At 39.6% G+C, this 21,919-nt stretch overlaps 2 protein-coding genes across 2 annotated transcripts; one reads left to right on the forward strand and one right to left on the reverse strand.

The window, feature by feature from the left end:
• Positions 1-6,193: 6,193 nt before the first annotated feature.
• Positions 6,194-12,862, reverse strand: LOC140243060 (E3 ubiquitin-protein ligase parkin-like). Its single transcript, XM_072322797.1, has 10 exons — positions 12,543-12,862; positions 12,070-12,226; positions 11,390-11,532; positions 10,772-10,855; positions 10,444-10,559; positions 9,973-10,109; positions 8,730-8,791; positions 8,031-8,180; positions 7,439-7,646; positions 6,194-6,480 (listed from the first exon to the last, which is right to left on the reverse strand). The coding sequence occupies exons 1-10, from the start codon at positions 12,756-12,758 to the stop codon at positions 6,359-6,361; spliced, it is 1,395 nt and encodes a 464-aa protein (XP_072178898.1). The 5' UTR covers positions 12,759-12,862; the 3' UTR covers positions 6,194-6,358.
• A 1,110-nt stretch (positions 12,863-13,972) lies between these two features.
• LOC140243059 (fatty-acid amide hydrolase 2-like) lies at positions 13,973-21,058 on the forward strand. Its single transcript, XM_072322796.1, has 6 exons — positions 13,973-14,146; positions 15,391-15,610; positions 16,374-16,583; positions 18,118-18,237; positions 18,925-19,181; positions 20,151-21,058. Exons 1-6 carry the CDS (start codon positions 13,973-13,975, stop codon positions 20,778-20,780), a joined length of 1,611 nt encoding a protein of 536 aa, XP_072178897.1. The 3' UTR covers positions 20,781-21,058.
• Positions 21,059-21,919: the final 861 nt, after the last annotated feature.

The following is a 21,919-nucleotide window of genomic DNA, read 5'->3' on the forward strand; positions in this document are numbered from 1 at the left end:
ATCAATGATCACACCGATTATCACAACGTATATTTTAGCATATTAGCATGTTAAGAATTCGTTGCACAGTGAGGGTATTTCAGAAGTAATCGTCTTGGAGATTTCATTTTGGATTATCGATATTATACAAGTTGCGTGACAGAATGCGTTCCTGGGTCTTTTCAACTGACAGTACTGTCAAGTTCTGGTGTGCTTTTCATAATGAGTTGAATGCTCTATTAACAGTACATTCTGTTCACTGAAGTGATCGCTTTGAAGTTCATTATCAGTAACGTGTTTCAGTAGCATGTTTCAAACAGGGTTTTTTTCTTCTGAATTTTATTTATCTTTGACGAATTATGAGTTCATCGTAACATTCCACTACAGTTCATGTTTGAAGATACGAGGACACGTAGGCCTACCTCAGGTAAAACATTATGGGACAAAACATGCAATGTCTACGCCGAGTGCATGGAATCACGTGGCTGACAGCTTCCCATGTATTGATTTTTTTTTTTGCGTTTTTTCTGTGTAATAATGAAGTAATTTGCTGCCCTTTCACTCTAACTGTCCAAGGGTCAAATAGCTATTTTTACGTATTAATCTATATGGGCATAATAATTCTTTCAAGACTTACCATGATGTACAAATCCATCTGGACCGTAAAACGCTTTTATAACTCAGAAAGTTAAGTAAGAGTTCGAATACCGATCTATAAGCCTCACTCTGATTGGACAAAAGTTCACTTACGTTTATCTGTTTATTAATCATTATCGTGGTGTATCCAACAAGCGGCAATGTAAAAGTCTGTTCTCGAAGTTGAGTTTATATAAAACGCAAATTCAAAATCTTGTTTTGGTTGAACCTTTCGCTTGTAATGAAGCGTTTGCAACTACAAATTCTAGCTGACTGCTTGTTTCTTTATCATCGACAAACAATGACTCGTTAAAAGAAGCTCCATACTCTGTCTATTAACGTTCTAGGCAGTTGGCATGATAATATGTACCGTTCATATGATGTTATGAGATTTGAGAAAAGTAAATAAAAGTTGTAAAGCGCCCCAGTAAAAACAACAAGCAAACAACTAAACAAACTAAAAACAAAAATAAAAACGTACACACTTGAAAAAAAAAATCAAAATTCATTCATTCATCGCAAGGAGCAGGGTTGCATAACCTGATGAAGTTGTGCGCCCCCAAATACATGCATCGACCCCGCTAAATATAAGCTATCCAGCAATACAACAAGAAAACAAACAAACAAATAAACACATAAATGGGATTTGTGCACAATAATTCATAAATTATTCATTAACTGATTTTAAAATCGGTCATCTGCAGCATGATTACCCCATGCGGGTTTTAGTGAATAAAGATTGAATGGAGGGTAAATTTAAAGAAATTGAGGAGGTAAAAACATGATGTCCTACAATCAAACATTCAGATGATCTGAAAAAAAAAAAATTACTTGCAGACATGCAATATGGATATCATACATCAGTCAAAACATTTTCGGAATGGTCATATTCCAATATCATGATGTGACCTGCAGGGGCGGATTCAGGAATTCCGTAAAGGGGAGCGCATGCGCCCGCCATTTTTTCTTTTTTATTTCATTTGTTTTAACAAAAAATAAAGAGGGGGTGCGCCCCCTCTGGATCCGCTAGTGGACCTGGGAAGTGGATTTAATTTTGCTCGGGTCATAATGTCATTATCGTACATTGAGTATAATTGATATTCGGCTTGCAACTACGTACAAAATGTGTTATCTCATCTCCGTAATTTGATGGCAAACATTAGCCAGAAACTATCTTGCCTATACATCTGCATTTTTCTTTTTGCCTAGTTCTTGTATCAGTAGCCTAAGTTACTTGCATGTTTGTACATAATATCATTATGATGCAAACTTGTCTTACGTCAGAATGACGTCATATGACTAATTCTTCTTAGTGTAAATCATCCGTAGGGTATGGCATATGTAGACAGACCAGTCCTAACATATCCTTGAATAAGATTTCATCAAAAATATGTCAGCACAGACTAAGCCACATTGTATGTTATACGGGGACAACATCATTACCCCTCTCCCCGACTCTTTTTGCAGACTCATTCTCGCTTGATTTACAGGGTGTTTCTAGAGAAACGTTAATACAGCATGCATGTACACAGTGACTGGACTAGTCATTCGTTGTGAGTCTCGGTTTAAACATGTATTCCAGTACAAAGAAAATGGTGCAATAATTCCCGGTATGCTAAAGAATGCACCCAAAAGTGTATTGTACACAAAAATATTGTCTGTATCACAAGTGTGTTAATAAAATGAGCATCATCAACAAAATGATAAAGCTGGAGTTTCATTTCCTGGCGTATACTTTTTGTGTTTCTGCTTCTTTGCTACAAGACGCGTCCGTCTGCTTGCTACAATAACCTCTACTGTAAAAATCTCCTCCAAACTACATCCGTCCACATATCCAATTTGGCCCACCGTAACACATATTCAAATTGTTATCCAGTTTTTCATTAAAAAAAAAAATCGAAAACTTTTCCCTGAAGTTGTATTTTCTCATTTTTTTTTCAGGTTTACCTTTTGAGATAACTAGGAAAGGATAGCTTTTGCTTTAGAAGTTACAGTTGTATGTAATGTACTGTATTGTGACCTTGAGATGGCGATGGCCCAGGGTCTCTTAAATAAAATTATGAAAATATGCTAGCACTATCTAAGTCCTCGCTGAATGACGACTAAAAACTGCTTATCTATCCAAAGTTTGACATTGACGAATTTTTGTCATTCTTCTAATCACTTTATCTAACAACTCATGTAGCACCCCGCTCCAAGAAGCGAGAAAATCCATACATAGGTTTTCTTAATAAAACTATACAGTGTATTTCCAACATCAGGGATGTACAGACAGACGGACGGATGGACAGACATCCCGAAATCATCACCTCTGGAGTAAAATGGAGGCAGAGAAGCAGGATTTTTTTTTTTTTTTTTTTTTTTTTTTTTTTTTTTGGTCGAGACCTCCCTAGGGTCTTCACTGCAAGTGCAGGCTTTGCGACTTACACTGTTATGATGACGACCCTTTCACGTTACAATGCTCCAAAGGCAAGCCATGAGTGAGAAATATCAGAAGTGCATGAGTGTAATCGTGTTTGACGGGTGATGAATGTTGGTCCGAAGGTTCGTTAATACCCCCCCCCCCCCCCAAATAAAAGAAATGTATAAGGTTCATTATTCTGGAGGATCGTCATTCCGAAATATACACATTCCCTATACCTAGAGGTCAGATTATCCGAAATTGAAATTAAGGGGTTCGTTAATCCGAACATCTGTGGCATCATTCCAAAGTTTCGTTACTCCGAAGATTCGTTATTCCAAAGGTTTGTAATTCCCAAAATGAAATCGGGTTCGCCAATCCGAGGGTTCTTAATCCAAAATTAAAATAAGGGTCATTATTCTGAAAATGTGGAGACAATACATACTAACGAACCTTCTGAAAACCTTATTAATATTTATTTCATTTTTGGATCAACGAACTTTCAGAATAACGAATCTGGTTTCATTTTTGGATTAACAAACTTTGGGAAAAACGAATCTTGTTCCATTTTCCGATTATCGAACCTTCGGAATAACAAATTGTAACCACGTGAGGGATGCTACACCCTGAAGCGAGTGTGATCGATTCAATGTAGCTTTCAGTCCTCGAACGCGTTTGGACTTTGGAACGTACAAAATTCAGGCACCACACACCCATTTGATATACGTATTCAGTGATACACTCTGTTGTAAGAAAGAACAAAATAGATGCGATTGCTCGAAAAAATCACGGAAAAGAAGCTAAACTTGGACATCAAAACAACATACAAGACATTCTCATGTTAACAATTTTTATTGTAAATTCAATATTTTCATATATTATTTACTTTTCAAGAGACAGATTTGCTACACACGAATTATTGATGAAAGGACATATCCGATACAGTGAACTGCAAATCATGGCAAGTGTTCCTGCAGTGTAAATACATTTCTGTCAAAAACATTCTTACTGTGATTTACGCAGTCCAACACACCAGAGAGCATTCCTATTACAACAAACACGGCTACATGTACATTGTACATGTATAATGAAACTCTCATTACAACAAATTAAAAACTCGGGTCCTAAAATTATTGTCTTATATCTTTGTATACTATAATGTATATTTGTTTGGCTTTCACAAAATTTTGAGAAATGAAAAAAAAAAACAAACAAACAAAAAAAAACTTCCAGTCCCGAAGACTTCGTTATAACAATCAACAGCCAAGACTTTTTATAGGGTCAAGTAAACTTATGGAAAATTGCACATCTCAAAGACATATAATCATCAGTGCTAAATTCTGTCCTAAATCACATGGTCTTATGAGCTGATAAGTTTGTCCAAAACTCTTGTTAGGCCCAGCATGAAGTAATAATGATTGTAGCCTTTTACTGATAGGTTTCTTTTTTAATTTGTTTATCATGATTGTGCTTTTCACAATAGCTATGACAACTGTTACTTCTTGTAGCAGGAACATGAACTCTCACTACCAAGGAGTTTGACCTGTAAGTAAGAATTTGGGTCATTAAAAGATGAAGGATTTTTATTTAACCTTTTCTGTGCTAAGGATTTGTAGAGTGTGTACAATGCTATACAATTTTCTGTGCCAAGTGACATTCAATTCACATAAAGGTTTAACAACATTAACTGATACTTCTACATAATATATATCAGTTTCAGATGTATAAACCCCAGTCAAGGTGACTTCTTTCATTGCCTTGACCAAAATCAAAGTACATGTAAATATAAGATGTGCTGGTCGCTGACCTGGCAATACGATACCTGTCTAAACAATGTGCTCTCAAAATATAACATTCCTATAAACTGTTAAAGTACACACAACACATATGCCCCCCCCCCCCGATAAAATATGAAGACAGTAAAACAAAAACAAACACAAAAAACACTGGGTTTATTTCAGAGCTGCAATACCATACCTTTTTTTTCTTTTTCCGTCTTTATTTTGCTTCTTCACAGATTAACAGATACAGAATTTTGACATTGCTGCATATAAGTACAGTATAATGTTTTCTTTTTTGCAATGGTAAAAACAAATTGTAATACAATGCAAGGGGGAGGCTAAAAACTCCCTCATTTATACCAAAAACAAAGAACCGAGTCCACACAGCTTATTGGGCTCAGCCACAACCCCAACATATTCTCAGTCATATTTCAGGGATGATTTAATCATCCCTGCAAAACTTTCCATCCCCACTTGTCTACAGGCCGAACAAGCCAGTCCAAACAGAGTCTATAATCATACTGATCATGACAAGTGCAGAGGTTTGAAAATCTGAGTTAAAAGTGTAATTGACTGTAATTAGAATTTAGGAATGTAACTGAGCCCAATTGCTTAGACTGCAAGTAACAAACACCATTTGATTCTATGAAATGTTAATTTTCCTTTTCTATAAGCTATAGCTCTTTCAACCTTTTCTAGATAAATTATCTCATTCTTAAACTGATCAAAACTTAAGGTCTTGTCTTGACATTTGTTACGGAAAATAAAATGTTTTGCATATAAAATAATGGTGTTTACCAGAGTCTTCTGGGTGTCAATACCAAAACAGATATCAATACAGGTTAGAGGTGAAGAAAGTATTGCAGTTCTTTCTAGCCACTTCGTAACGTTTTGCCAAAAGGTTCGTACATAATCACAGTAAAAAAACAGATGGAGCAATGTTTGCTCTTCGCTGACCTGGCAATACGATACCTGTCTAAACAATGTGCTCTCAAAATATAACATTCCTATAAACTGTTAAAGTACACACAACACATATGCCCCCCCCCCCCCCCCGATAAAATATGAAGACAGTAAAACAAAAACAAACACAAAAAACACTGGGTTTATTTCAGAGCTGCAATACCATACCTGTCTAGACAATGTGCTCTCAAAATAAGACATTCCTATGAACTGTAAAAGTACTACACATGACACACTTCCCCCCCCCCCCCAATAAAACATGAAGACCGTAAAACAAAAACAAACACAAAAAAGACTGGGTTTATTTTAGAGCTGGCAATAAGTCTAAACCTAAACAATGTGCTCTTAAAATAGAACATTCCTTTAAACTGTAAAAGTGCTACGTACACACAACATTCCCCCCCCCCCCCCCCCCGATGAAATATGAAGACAGTAAAACAAACACAAAAACAACTGGGTTTATTTCAGAGGGGTCCAATTTGTTCTCATTATTTAGCGATATGATAGGCATCAACTGTCACCTTGACATACTCTAAGGTGTGCTTTTAGGTCAGTGGACTTTGGCAGTAATCATCCCGCATCATCAAAATGACCATCATCAGAGCACCCCGGTGCCGAACCAGTGGTCCTGGAGACAGTCCGAGTTCCATGGGATACTGCACAGCCAGCACCACTCAAACTTGCACTGGGCTCGGCTGCACGTCATGTGCATGCAGCCACCTTGGAGTACATCATGAGTGCAGTAAAGCAAGGAGGAGAAAGAAGTAGATCTACCGTAATGTTATGTCTTCAGGGAAGTTGCTGGTATCTGATTTTGTGTAAGGCCATTAAAGGATAAGTTTCCCAAAGTGCTCAAATGGATTCACAGCATGGAGAAAGTTATACTTGCTGAAAGTTTGTGGGGATTTGGGGCAATCTATGCACAAAAGTTTTGAGTTTGCAAAGTGTTGGTCAATTCCATGAGCTGCCCTCTCTCAGTGCAAGTTCTACTACAATTAACGTCACAAGTGTACTATATCACGCAACTATTCAAAAAAAATCAACAAAACTTCATACTTATATGGAATTGAAGAGTAGTTGACCTTACTTCTCCAGAAGGCATGAAAAATAATGTCTGTCCAAACATATCCTTTGAGACAAGTCAATGAAAGGACGCATATGTGCTTTTTTTGTGACAAGATATGAAACTTTGTGAAATTCTTTTACATCTTCCATTCCCCTTTAAGAGAACAGAATGGATATTTGTCCAATAGAGTACTGGTACTATAAGACACGCCTGCCTTGTTGTGAACATTCAACATTCATTTCAACCAGAACTTGAGAACCACCATGTTGCGAGTCCTTGCATGTATAATTATCAGTGAGTCAAACAAGAAGGTGTCATTGTATTTGTTCTTTTGAAGATTATTATCACACTAAAACAGATTAAAGAGATAAAGTGAATAGAACAACGAAACACTGCCTTGTGTGAAATATATTTTGTCTATAATGTGGGAACTATCTAGCTTCGCTTTTTGAAAAAAAAAGATACTTGAAGTACTTCCCTAATCTAACTACACTTGTATGTACTGTACTTACAAAATTGTCTTAGTAATGTGCCCAGATTCATTGTGATATAAATGCCATTCAGCACTTTCATTGAGGCACATACCAGCTACGTACCAAACCGAGAACTCACCATTCCGTTCCACGGGCACCTTGCATTTTGGACATGGCTTGCTTGTCCGCTCAATGGTCCGTTCGCTCTCCTCCCGTTCCCATCTTGCTTGCCTCTCCCTCTCTGGGTCGACCTCTGACCCCGGCTGACTGTTGACTTCCTGTGTCATCCTTGGCCGATTGCACTCTCCATCATGGTAGGCATTGTGACATTCACGGCAGAAGATAAACTGTGTTTAAAAAGGAAGAGACAACAACTTGTGAAGTACCGTAGTCTGCACGAACTTGGCAGTAGTATAACACAACAGGGAATAATTTTCTTGGTATCGCATCGCAAATTGCTATGCATTTTGGATATGACTGCGATACAAAATTTCATTTGTGTAGCAATTTCATTACAATGAGTTGTATACCACTTTGTTCGAAATATATGTCCTATTGAAATAATTGCTATTCAATTTCGAGAAGGGATACTTGTACCTGTGACAACCTTGATAGTGTACTTGAACTTTACATACATACAACCGTTTGTACGCTCAATTTATGTACATGAACAAGGTGATCGACTCTACAGGGCTTCACAAGGACCTGCAACTTGAAAGGATTGTTCTTACCCCACATCCGAGGCCGCCTCCTTGTTGGCACACCACCCTCCTGTCATCCAAGTCTGGCAAGATGCCTGCCCCACACCCGGGGGATGGGCAGAGTACCCCGCCCTCCTGTAGAAGGTACTCTTCGGCTCCAAAGCGTTTGTATCTTGCATACTGGAAGAGAAAGATTTCATGAGTATGAAAGTTGGTGAGGAAAGTGGGTTAGAGTTGTGAAGCAATCACATCACATTTTCTAATACAAATATACCATACGACCCCAACCAGTATCATTGTTCTGTGGCGACCTGTTCAGCTTCCACAACTTTCATGTTTTGTCTGATTTTTATGAAACTTGGACTGTTCTGTTCTGTTCTGTTCTGTTCTGTTCTTAGACTCTTCTTTTTTTTTTTTTGTGGTCAACTTTAACAAGGAGTGGAGTTGAAGTAGTCAACACCCTCCTCCCCTCCCAACACCTAAAATTAAGAAATTATTAATGATGAAATAAATAAACAATTCAACAAAAGAAATGAATTACATACATATACAAACACATATATGTACATAGAATGATAATACTCACCTATTTACAAACATAATACTAGGCCTGATAATAATAATGATAATAATGATAATAATAACAATAACGATAAGATGATGATGTGTAGGATGGTGATGATGATGATGAGGATGGCAAAAATAGCATAGAAAACATCTGCTACCAACCTGTTCTTTTCCCAGCACAAGAAAGTGATGAGCATCCGATATAAAAGAGTCCAAGCAACCAGCTGTAATTAGAGACAAGGAAACATTTATTGCAACACTTTCAAGTAGATGGCGCCAGAGCCAAGCAACATTTCTTCCTCACTCCCTTTCTTTAATACTGTAACGCTGAATATTTCACAAGGTTTTTATTTCCACAAATTTCGCAAGTCAGGTGCCATTCATGAATCCAAAAAAATGCAAAAATATTAACTCTGTCCTGACATCCATGTGACATGCTCGCATACATTTCTCCGTTCAGCACTATTCTCCACAACCAAGAATTTAAAGGCACATAGACCCGGTGGGTGCGAGGGCGCTGTTAGATGATACTGCCGATCACTGTTAGCATGATACGAAGATTGCCGAAGTTGAGCTGTCATCAAGAGTAAAGCGTGTAGGTGTTGCTAGGTAACACTGCCTTCATTGTCTTCTCTGCACGTCACGCAGTCTGTAGTGATGCCAGGAAGTGTGCTTATGTGCTTCTTAGTATGACATCACAAAAGAAGTTTGCTACAGCTGTCATCCCCCTCAGCCAAATCATGAGTCGAACTGTGATCGGATCACTGATATACAGTGGATCGGACTTCTTCGGACTAGGGGAAATGGGTCAAAGTGTAAGCGCTAAAGAGGAGTCGATAGCATAGGTCTCTATAGGAAACTTGGGCCATGCGCGCCCACATACGCATTCGACTACACCACCGGGACCATGTGCCTTTAACCACTCATAAAATTGTTGGGAAGTCCTGATTCGCGAATACTTTACTTGCTAAATATATGGCATAGATACTCGGTTTACAGCCGACTTCCTTATTCAGCTCCTCAGTTTAATATTTAGAAAAAGTTTGTGCAGTATGAGGTACTGTAATTGTAAATCTCTACAAGGAAATGTAGTTCTAAATTACAGAAAATATACATTAGTTCTCTTGGAACCGTTACTCCACCGGGTGTGGAAGGGTCTTGCCAATATCTCATAACCGTATCATGGCAATTACCCCCCCCCCCCCCCCCAGGGGCAATTAACCCCTGGATAATTACTAGTTAGTGATAAGGTTAGAGTAAAGATTAGGGTTAGGGTTAGGTTTAGGGTTCAGAGTTTGGGTTAGGGTTAGGATTAGGTTCGGGATTAGGATGAGGGTTAGGGTCAGGGGAAGGGTCCGGGGGAATTGCCCAGGGGGTAATTGCCCTAGACTTTCTCATCACTCACCCGGGCAGGGCAGGGTGTATCCCACCTCGGAGCGGTGGATGAACCTCCTCTCATCGAGGCCAAGCCGACAGTACTGGCTGAAGCACTCCAGACACATGGTGTGGGAGGCTGTGCAGGGAAAGACCAGCACCGGGTTCCTTTGGGAGAGGGGAAGAATGAGAGAGATGGACAAAGATACACAGTTAACAAACAAAAATTATATAGGAAATCAACAATGAATGAAACAGTTAAAGTCCAGGGGCCATGGAGTGTGGTTGTAAGTGTGTGCTTGTGGCCACTTCAAAGGGCAAAGCTCCCACCTTTTTCCGTTTGGAAGAATCTTGAGCCAGAACCCTCATGGGTTTTCTTGGGTTTGCCATTTTTGTTTCAATTTCTGTATTTACTTTTCTAAGAGCAATAAGGGGGGGGGGGTGGGGATTGCAGCCCTTCATTACACTTTCAGTGCCATATTCCACCAAGAGCGATACTTACAAAATATCCTCACAAGTGATGCAGATGGCTCTCCTGGTGTTACTCCTCACCAGGGGCAGTGGACTGATGTTATCCTGGACAGACGCTGCATGGCCACAACACTTAAAGTAGAACTCCTGAAAAGAGAACTTTCACACTTGTATATTGGGCAATTCACACAGAAAATCAATGCCAGTAATTGAGTAATGAGATTATGAAACAAAAATCCCTAAAAACAAAACAGCCTAAGACTATACTCATGTTCAAAACGTACGGTAATCATGGTAAGTACTGACTTTGATACAGTGTATATTGATTAACTGGAAAAGAATAGAGAATGTGATCTTACAGCTTTAAGACCTCCACAGCCGAGTATGTGGCAGCTGCCCGATATTCTCCCTGGAAGTAGAACATCTTCCCAACTGCTGGGATCCTAGTTAAAGGGAACACATGATACACACAAAAACTGACAATGCAAACAAGTTTATGCGCAAAAACAACTGATAACACAGGGGCCACAAAATGTTTGTGTGTGTGTGTGTGTGTGTATGTGTGTGTGAGTGTGGTGGAGGATCAAGGGTCAATGCCCCCCCCCCCCCCCCACCCCCCCACTAACTTGGACAGGAACAATATCCAGACAGAACCTTGGGAAGGTCAATGGTTTTGTGATATATTTTTTTAGATTCTAAAAAAACAAAAAAAAATTGAGGAGCTAAAAGCACAGAGGGGCTCTTGACAAGTGAGTGTGTGTTTGCTTGTGTGTGTGTTTTAATATATTCATACATATTTTAAGATAAAATCAAACATGAGATGTTGAAAACAACTTTGGTATCGCTTCTCGTATCTCACTTGCAACTTTGATCGATGGTCACTGTTTACAGAAACTATACCATAGGACTACGGCATGAGGACTTTTACAGTTTGAATTTGGAGGTTGTGGACTGAAGGAAGAGACAGACAGGCTCACCTGGGTCACGAGGAAGGCATCGTCCTTGCACTGACTACACCTCACTCTCAGCTTGCCCCGCTGGATCGATCGACAGTGATTCTTGCAGAACGTGTGGAAACAAGCCTTCCATTCTTGCATGCTGTTATCTTCAGTTCCTTCACCTACAATGACAAAAGATGGTGAGAGAGATGATAGCCTCATGACAGTCTTAGAGAGATCAAGAGAAATAGAGAGAGAGAGAGGGAGAGAGAGAGAGAGAGAGAAAGAGGCAGTAAGACTGAGAGGGAGACCCACTGAGGGAGGTAGAGAGACAGGAAATAAAGAATAATGGATGTAAAAAAAAAAATAACAAATATGGAAACATGCAGCAGTAACAGAGCTTGATCTCTCTTTCTCTCTCCTGCACAAATACAATGTTTACATCATTGCTACGTCCCCTAAAATAGTTGCAGCATGAATTTATACAACTTAATCATTTATGGATTACTTGTTCACAATTGTATGCCATGAGATCTACTGTTCACACCCGGGCAATTCACACAAACTATTGAGTGAAGAACAAAAATAAAATGATGTACCTGTAAGTATAAATAACATGACAATGATATGTACAATAAAATCATATTGATAACCATAACATATTGATAGATTGCCAATGACTCAATGTAAGTAGTTTATACAAGACTATTACAACCAACCTTCACCTTCCACTCCTGTGGAATTTACTAGAGCCCTCTCAACACCAGAATTTAGTACTGCTTCAAGACCAGGTCTGCCTGCTTCTTCAGAATTCTCTCTGCTGATACTGATAGCTGGCACTGCATGGATGACTGTATGCTCCGCTAGTTCCAGGTCCTTAGCGGAAAGGAATCAAAGCAACATGTCATGATCAGGTGATTATCTTGACTTGAACAGACAATAAATGCACTTCGCAAAACTTAAACACTTTCGCGGTCTTTAGAGTGTACTAATGTTATTGTTGGTATTATTATGAACTAAGGCCACGACCAAAGGATCAGGAGGTACAGTCTCTAGAAAATTCTAGACTCTAGGCCTACTGTGTGTTTTTTTTTCTCTTTTTTTTTTTCAATGGAAATCTTTTGCAATGATGGCATAAATTCGCATGAAATGATCTCACTTGGAGAGAATTATAGTATGGACGCATGCAAACCTTGATTGAATGGTCATCGCATATCTCTCTTCCAGCGAAAATCAGTCGAATGTCACCGGGAGACTGGCCCGACAGACGAGCAACATCACTCCGCAGGCAGCTGCCACTCTGCGAGGGATCGACCACAACATTCAGCATTGAACGAGCAGAGCTTACGTTTCTTTGCCCACAGAGGTTCCCGCTTACTAATTTGACGGAAATTACGAACGTTCCCATCACTTGATATAATATGCTTGTCAAAATACAACACAGTTAGTAAATACGTGGTTAGAATTCTAGTAGAGCAGTGATTCCGTTTAGGAGGTCACATCCGATCTGAATTGAAAGCACCATTGTCATTGACAAGTCTTTTACGTGCGATTACGTAATACACCTTGTACCGTTCTTGTGAAACGTGAGGGCACACTAGGGTACGCGGGTGGGTACGGTCCGTGCGTTGTGTGCGTTCATCACATGCACTTCTCATCAGCTGATAACTCGTACACAAACTGACTCGATCTACATTGATCTACCTGGGAGTTCCAGAGCAGTGCCTGAGTAATTTACCAGGTAAATATTCTGTATAATTACCTACCACTTCATTTGCAAGATATTTTGTTCATTTTACATCATTCAATACCGTAAATATGTCATTTGACTCAGTGCATTGCATGCAGCAGTGCGCTGCAGTCTGTAATACGTACAGCGCCGGTCGTCCATAATACTGTAGTCCGACAGCTTCACTTGTGTGTGGGAAGCACACCTTTCACATTTCACTGTGATATAAATTGTTTGCGTCCCAAATAAACAATGTCTAAACCAGTAAGGTCTAGTTTTGGGATCACTTAGCAAACTCTCATGACTCGGCTAGGGTAATTTGTCTGTGTGATATGCATGCTAGTGAAAAATAACGCAGCGCATATCAAGATTTTGTAGACAGGGAATCTAGTCTAGACACTCGCTAGACTAGACAGACCTAGAATCTAGTCTGTGCTAAGTAAATTTAATGTAGATTCATTTTTTTTAAAAGCAAGTTTAAAGTAATGCATTCTTGAAATTAATCCCACGATGATGTCGATGATTGTTTGATATTCTTTTGAAATTTGAGCAAGATCGTGGGTCTTGAGTCTTGGTCTTTGCCCTGGCTTTGTCATGTTTGTGGTTGTGTGAGTGTAAATTTAACTGATTTTTGATAATGTGTAGAAATTAGAATCTGTTGTAGGTAAATTCGGGTTGGTAAATTTTAGTTGATGTCTAGTCCTAGTAATCATAGTATACAGGTTGACAGATTGTTGTGTGCCGTACTGTAAGTAAGTATTCATGAAAATATATAAAATTTAACGCAAGGCCCTACCTAATTCCACTAGAAATTCTACAGATATGGATTATGGTCATATTCTCCATTTAAAATGCAGTAACTCCTTGAATAATTTCAGCTGAAAAACCCGAAGATGTCGTTCTTGAAGAAGGTGCAAAAGTTTTTAGAATGGATCATCAGTGGGCTGATCAGCGTTCTGTCTCTGATGATCAATGGAGATCGCCCCAGGGCTAGGATACCAGCAATCAGAGATTCTCTACTCCTGGAGAGTGGTGTCAGCTTGGCTCGCAAAATACGCTCCAGAGAGGTTCGTCTGCTCTTTACATTTGTCTTGTCTTGCTGAAGATGCATGTACATTCAAAAGATTGATTATCATGGCACTAAGGATGTATATTGCACATGTAGACCAAGCTTGACTCGTCCTGTGTTGTCCTACCGAACTGCTATTTTCACTTTACAAATTCTCCCCCCCCCCCCATTTTTTCTAAAAAGATGCATGGTGATGATGGTTATTTGCTGACCCTTGACACAAATGTGTCAAGAGTTGAACTGAAGCAACCATTACATTTCTGTTCTATATTATGCTAGTACATGTAAAATTGTTGAAAGGGTGGCCATCTGTGCTGCTCCTCATGTTACATAATATGATGCACATGTGTTCAAGATTGTGTAATTGACCCTCAACTTCACCCCCACCTCTCCACCAATTATTATTATTTTATTTTATTTAATGCTGGTTTTCTTTCGGGAACTCCAAATTAAAGATACAAAAATGTGCCTATAAAGTTTTTACTCTCAAATTGGAACACTTTCAATCCTTTAAAAAATATTGTTGTCAAGAGCAAAAGGTTGGCTACTCTGTGCTGCCTTTCCCTTTTCCTTTTCTTCCCCAAAACTTACATGCCTTGGTTAGCACTGTGTGAAAACATCAGGATGACATTCAGTTAGTAGTTCTCAAGCTTTGTGTTTCATTTGTGCTTTTAAATGTTTTGCTGTTCTGTCATTGCCTAGATTTCACAACACAGGAAATCAGATAAGATTCAAGGGAGAAAAAAAAATCTAGTGTGCAGGTGGATACAAAATTCTTGTGAGGTTCAGTTTAATAGTGTACCATATGTGGTTTACCTAACTTGCATTATGTATTATAATGTGGTTAATTCTTTCATTCATTTTTTTTTTTTTTTTTTTTTTTTTTTTTTATGTAGCAGGGTTATATTCTGGTTTCCATTGCTGGTACATTGTAGCACACGGCATAATACAGTGTATCTCAGTTGGTAGAATACAATGCAATACATGTATCTCAGTTTGTTATGTTTTGCCTGGTCTTCTACACTTTGTGTGTTATCACTATTTCTCATTATCATTTCTTTTCTTTTTTTTTTTCTTTTTTTTTTGGGGGGGGGGTGAGTATGTTTTTTTTTTTGTAGTTTTTTTTTTTTTCCTAACCATCCACTTAAAATCAAGCAATGATTACTGTATAATGTGTACATATAATATACTGTATGTCATTCCTTTCTGTCTAATGCTGTGCTTTTTTATTGCTATCAACAGGTCACTTCCGCTGCAGTGGTAGAGGCATACATCGCCAGAATCAAGGAGGTCAATGGCCTTCTCAATGCCATGGTCGTCGAGCGATTCAATGACGCCCTGGCTGAGGCTCGACAGGTGGATGAGATGCTTGATTCAGGGAATGTGCCCGACAGATTCTCAGAAAAGAATGCACCTTTCCTTGGAGTGCCAGTGTCCATAAAGGAAGCCTTCTGTGTCAAAGGTCAGTGAATACTGTATATAGCATCATTTGTCTTCTTTTATCCTGCCATGAAAACAAGAATTGGTGTTATTGTTTTGAATTATGACTGTGGTTCACTTTGAACTAGAACTCTACATGTATTCATTTATGCATGTGTAGTCATGTTTTTTTCTCAAAGTAGCAAGCGTTAAACCTTAAGGTCCGAACATTCTTTATATATGTCTATTGTTATCATCAAAAGTTTTCATCTGTTATACGGGATAGGTGGAGTAACGCATGCCTTCAACTTAAATTTTCTGTGGTAGCCATTTTTGCGACATAACCTACAAGTCCAGACCTGTAGCTAGCAGTTCACAACTGTACACAATATCTGCGTTTTTGCAGCCCCATGCATGAAGTGTATACCTGAATTATGTGCCGTACGTTTATCATAGCTGCATCCTTCAATGCCAAGAAAAAAAAAGAAGAATGTTATCCGAGGGAGAACATCCCTTGCAGTGTTCTGTCCATTGGAGAACATTAGAAATAATGCGATATAATGATCATATTTATCCATTCACTGAATAGTATTTGCATAGAAACCTTTATATCATATGCCTGAATGTTTCCTGTTGTTCGAGCTTGGCATTGCAGAATTTGATTATAAGGTAAATATATAACACAAACACAGACAGTAGAGTTGGCAGAGCTACTTGTAATAATGAAATGCCTTCATTGCGCCCTTCCTCCTTGTGGACATGACATTAACTAAAAGCTTTAAATTTGGGGTTATGATCATTGTCAGGCATGGCCAACACCAGTGGCCTGGTCAGCCGAAAGGACTTGAAGGCCCCTAACGATGCCCCGCCCGTGGCCAATATGAAGAGAGCTGGCTGCATCGTCCTCGGTCTCACCAACTGCAGTGAACTGTGCATGTGGTACGAGTCCTCGAACTACGTCTACGGCACGACCAGCAATCCCTACGACATCAGGAGGATGGTTGGCGGAAGTTCTGGTGAGCGCTCTGGATGGCGATTTGTCTTTTTGCATTTAGATAATGAGACTGTTTTGCCAACGAGGATACTTCTTTCCCACTTTTCCATTCAAAACACAAGGAGACTTCTTCATATGTGACCCTGCACCACAAAACAAACAAAAAGTCACCAGACATGAATTTTTAGTTAAGACCATATTCTGAAAGAGCAGACTTTAAGCTTTAAAATGATGTATGACTCAAATCAGTGGACTCTCCTAACCTATCTAAATATTGGAATGAAAGCACAAACTCAGTGTGAACTGAGAAAAGAGGCTCTGAAGTACAGTGTCTATTCAAGCACTTAATCTTTACCAAGCCGCGCTGGCCGTGCAATAATGGGACAAAAAACAGGAAGTAAACTACCGGAGTAACAACAATGAAGGGATTATCAGATTAAACTGAAATTGAGCATGCCTAATTAACACATTCTGTCCATAATTGATGCCAACTTTCAAAGCAGGAGCGTTATCCTTTCAAAAGTTATTAGAGTTGAAAGTGAAGAGTGTGTACAAGGATTTTCGGAAATGAAAAGGGGACTCCAAAGGCACACCTAATCACACTATTCTACCAAAAATGTTCAAGATAAACTGCTTAAGAAACACACTTTCCGACCCATTTCATGGTCCCAAATGAAAGCATGGTGTAAAAAAAGACTTGCTCTTTCAGAAAATGTGAAAAAGTCAAGATTGGCTAGGTTGACCCATTTCACTTATTTTCAGTCCTCACGCAAAAATAATTGTGTGCGACTTTTTGTTCGTTTTGTGATGCACGGTCACACGTGACTGATATTTATTTATTTATTTATTTTAAATCCCTGAGACACTGTAGAATGCTGAAGAATACTTTGGGTCCTTTATCAAGAGATGTATTATCATATAAATTGTGTGTGTGTGTGTGTGTTCAAAATAAATACAGTTCAATCAATTCAATTCAAATGTACTTGTTTAAAGAAAGTTGACCAATCCTGAGATGTTGAAAATATAATATGCTAAATATCTATAGTATGTACATGTAGAGATGAAATTATGATGCAGGTGTCTACTAAACATGTTTAAATGCGGTTTCAATTGTCAGCAACAGTAATTTGTAATGCTGTACACAGTCTGCAGCTGTTATGAAACTAACAGAAAATTCAATCATTTTGTTCATGGTGAGGGGTCCCCATTCTTGCCCCTTTTAAAAATATGGCTGCACACAGTGGATCCTACAAAAATGTAGTTCTCCCTGTTTTCTGCACTTTGCTGATCTTTAGCTCCTCCCATAGATGCACTGCCAAAGATCTGCTAGAGAGAGGTCTGTATACTGACTGAAATGATTGGCCGCTGGCGAGTCCTTTGTGGTTCCCGAGAGTGGAACATTCCTGGGAATATTGTGCAACAACAACAACAAACAAACAAACAAATGAACAAACTCTGATCATTTTTCAATGCATTATGTTGTTCTGCTTTTTTGTGTCGTGAGAAGTCAAAAAACGTGATGCCGATGTATACTTCTTTTATTATGTTATGTGCAGGTGGGGAGGGTTGCATCATTGGTGCTGGGGCCTCTGTGATGGGAATCGGAGCGGACATCGGTGGCAGTATTCGCATGCCCGCTTTCTTCAATGGCGTCTTTGGACACAAACCCAGCAACGGTAAACCTCTAAAAAACTTTCAATAGTTGGAACAGTCTTAATTGTTTTTAAATTTGCTGGCAAATCCACAAAAGACATATTGCAACATTCTGTTTCTATGATAAGGAAACCTTACAAACATATTCAGATTGTTTTTAACAAGGTCACAAATTTATAAGTTAACATGTTTGTGTTTTTTTTTTTGTTGCTATAACACATGTTCAGAGACAAAATTAAAATCGTCATTTATAACAGTGTAAAAGGTCACAGCAAGAATTTCGGTTATATTTGATGATCCTGCAGATCCCAAATTTCTGGAATTGCGGCAAAAACAATAAGACATCCTTAAGCACTGTGGAATAATATGAAAATGATCCAATGTTTTGGAATTCTTCTGTATCAAAGTGTGCCATGCTGCTGTGTATTTCTGAGAATTTTTCAGTTGGCCATTTCTATGACTGCATGTACTAGAGGACAATGTTGGCTGTGCACAAAAAAAAAAAAGGAAAGTAATTGATATTGATATTCTACCCATTGTACACCATTTTGGTAATCAGTATTGTATGGAGGTAGAAACTGAACATCCACAATGTGGAACCCATGAATTTAGAGCTTGCTGTTAAATTGTGAAGTCTGTTTCATCACCACATCATGCTCTCACAAATCTAACGTAAGCAAACTTTGCTTCCACTTCATCTTCTTTGGCAGACGTGGTATCCAATGTCGGCCAGTTTCCGACGTGCGAGGGCAAGGGTAACGAGCTGATGGTGACCGGCCCAATCTGTCGTTTTGCGGTGGACCTCGTCCCGCTCCTGAAGGTGATGGCCGGGCCGCACGGGACGGCCAAGCTGCAGCTGGACGCCCACGTGGACCTCAGGCGAGTGAGGTACTTCAGCATTGGCACCGACGACAAGAAGCTCCTGGTGTCGAAGCTGGACCCAGAACTCAGGGATGCCCAGCTTAGGGTCAGTACACTGCCCTGTACTTTTGAACTTCATTTCAATTGTGACACACCTATATAGAGCTTGCTTGCAGATGCCTCTCTAGTACATGGATGATGTAAAATGTCTTCTGAGCATGAATCTTCCACATCGGATCCCTATCTGAAAAATGAAAAAGAAAATTACATCCTGACAGAAGAATATGAAAGCCTTCCTGATATGGGAGCCGTTATTGCTAATTGAAATGCATGTAACACACAAGTGTCTCCCTGACAACTTTTTTAACCCATTGAAGATGAGTTCTGAGTATGCTCGGGGCAGGTGTCTATGGAAAATGCTTGTTGTAGCAAGATCAGCCCGTCTTCAGCGGATTGATAGGGATCTTTCCTAGTTTTGATGTGTAAATGTTGGCAGATTTTGATCTAGTCAGTGCTGCTCTGCTCAGAGTTTGTGGAGGAAAGAGATGGGCAGAATTACAGCTATGTGTTCAGAGGTTTGAGGTCTAAAATGCTACATGTTAGTTGCAAATTGGCACAATATCTCCTAACATCCATGAAGTCATGCATGTGTTTACACACTGACAGCTTTCCCGTACAATCTGTGCATTACCTCAAGCACTGAGCAGTGCACATCAGAACATGGCCCAATGTTGTTGTTGTTTTTTTTTAATAGCGAGTGGAAATCATGGTCTTACTGTTAATGGCAGTTCTTAAAACTCATGTGCGTTTGTTGAAGTGCAATTGTGTGCATATGTTTTTGTTCTGCTTTTTTTTTTCTTTAAAGATCTAGCACTTGCAACTGAAACCATCACTCTGCATGCTGCATATCATGGTGATGGACATGATCAATGGATTAATTACTTCTGAATCCTAATTCACAACATAACCTCGCAACATACCTCTGTGCCCGTTCCTTTACAGTTCACAGTTGCAGCCATGCAAGAGTAATCTAAATCTAATAGATGTATGCATATGATGATCTTTCCTATCACAGGCAGCACGGTACTTGGAGGAAGAGTTGGATGTACAGGTGACGCACACCAGCAACCGTCGTTTCTACCACTCCATCAGCTTCTGGTTCGAGATGATGCAGGCAGCGGATGAGGAGAGCTTCGTGTCGCTGATGGGGGACCACGGCTCGGCCGTGAACTGCTATGTGGAGGCAGCCAAGCGTTGTGTTGGCCGCTCCCAGCACACAGTGCCCGCTATCGCCCTCGGTCTGCTGGAGTCCCTCGATAAGGTCATCCCGCGCAAGTCGGAGAAGGTGCTGCGTGCGTGCCAGAAACTGCGCAACGAGATCATGACGATGCTCGGCGACGACGGCGTCCTCCTCTACCCAACCCACCCCAAGATGGCGCTGTTCCACAATGCACCACTCCTGTACCCATTCAACGTGGCATACACGGGCATCTTCAATGCCCTGGGACTGCCAGTGACGCAAGTCCCGCTGGGACTCAGCAGCAACGGACTCCCCCTCGGAGTGCAGGTAGTTGGAAACAAATACTGCGATCATCTGACATTGGCGGTCGCCAGGGAGTTGGAGCGTGGATTCGGGGGTTGGACAGCACCCATTGCGGCGTCAAGTCTACATGGTAAAAGTCTGGGCAGAGACCAGGGCATGTGAATGCCTGCTACATGTATTACAAGTTTAATGATGATATCAAATATGAATTGACTCTAATGCAGAATGATTTTTTTAATGCCTCTACCCAAAGGGATGCCGGAGGCATTATGGTTTTTTAAAGATATTATGATGGTAATAATGTGTTCTTGTGCTTGTCTGTTTTCATCAGCACTCCATTCATTCAATGATTTCCGTGGTATTTCCATTATGCGTGTTTGTGAATGTGGCTTTGTTTCTACTCTGTAACTTACTGGGAGCCTTTGATAATGTATAAAATCGGTAGTAGTGATCCAAGAAATATGTAGCTATTCTTGAGACATTGTATGATATGATGACATTTTGATCATAACTCAAATACAGGAGCAAGTCTGGGATACAAGGTAAATAAAAAAAAAAAAAAAAAAAAAAAACCTTATGCAGTAAAAAGCAATCTTATTACGTGTTTGTCTCCTCATATTGATTTCTACTGTGTGGTATACAGGCCAAACTATTTGCAAGCTTTGTGGTCACCAAAGCAACAAACCATTTTTTTTTCTTTTTAAAATCTGAAGGAGCTTTCACACTGGGCTTGCGTAGAGTTGGGTAGTGTTGCATAGCGACTATTCCGAGCTTATACTACCCTACACTGTGCTTATGGCATCCTACGTAACAGTACAGAAAGCAACGAAAAGGGATATGCAGGGTACATGAAATAGATTTTTCTGCGTCATTCCGCTGGAGAACACAGGATGCAAAAATATGCAGTTTATACGCAAGTCTATTCAACACTGCGCTACGATAGGCCATGCGCATGCAGTAGTATGCGACACTATGCTACTGTACGCCAATGCCTACGTAACAGTGTGCTACCTTAGACTGGCCTGACGAAAAAATCTTCAAAGCTGGATCCAAGAATTTCTTGCGATTGCTTCTTTTTGTCGACATTTTTTTTTTTTTTTTCATGGGTATGCGGCCTATTCTGGCAGCAATATGTGTGAAAGCCCCTTCTCTGAGGAAAGAAATTTGAAAAGCATATAAAGTGAAAAATTATCTCTCAGAGAAATCCGTACATAAACTATATGTAGTTAGGGGAGCTTAAAGAAAAAAAGTCACGTAGGCATCAGCTTTGGTCTAAATAGCATACTTGTTTTACCAGTCTT

This window comes from Diadema setosum, chromosome 19, assembly GCF_964275005.1.
Source record: "Diadema setosum chromosome 19, eeDiaSeto1, whole genome shotgun sequence".
Classification (NCBI taxonomy): Eukaryota; Metazoa; Echinodermata; class Echinoidea; order Diadematoida; family Diadematidae; genus Diadema; species Diadema setosum.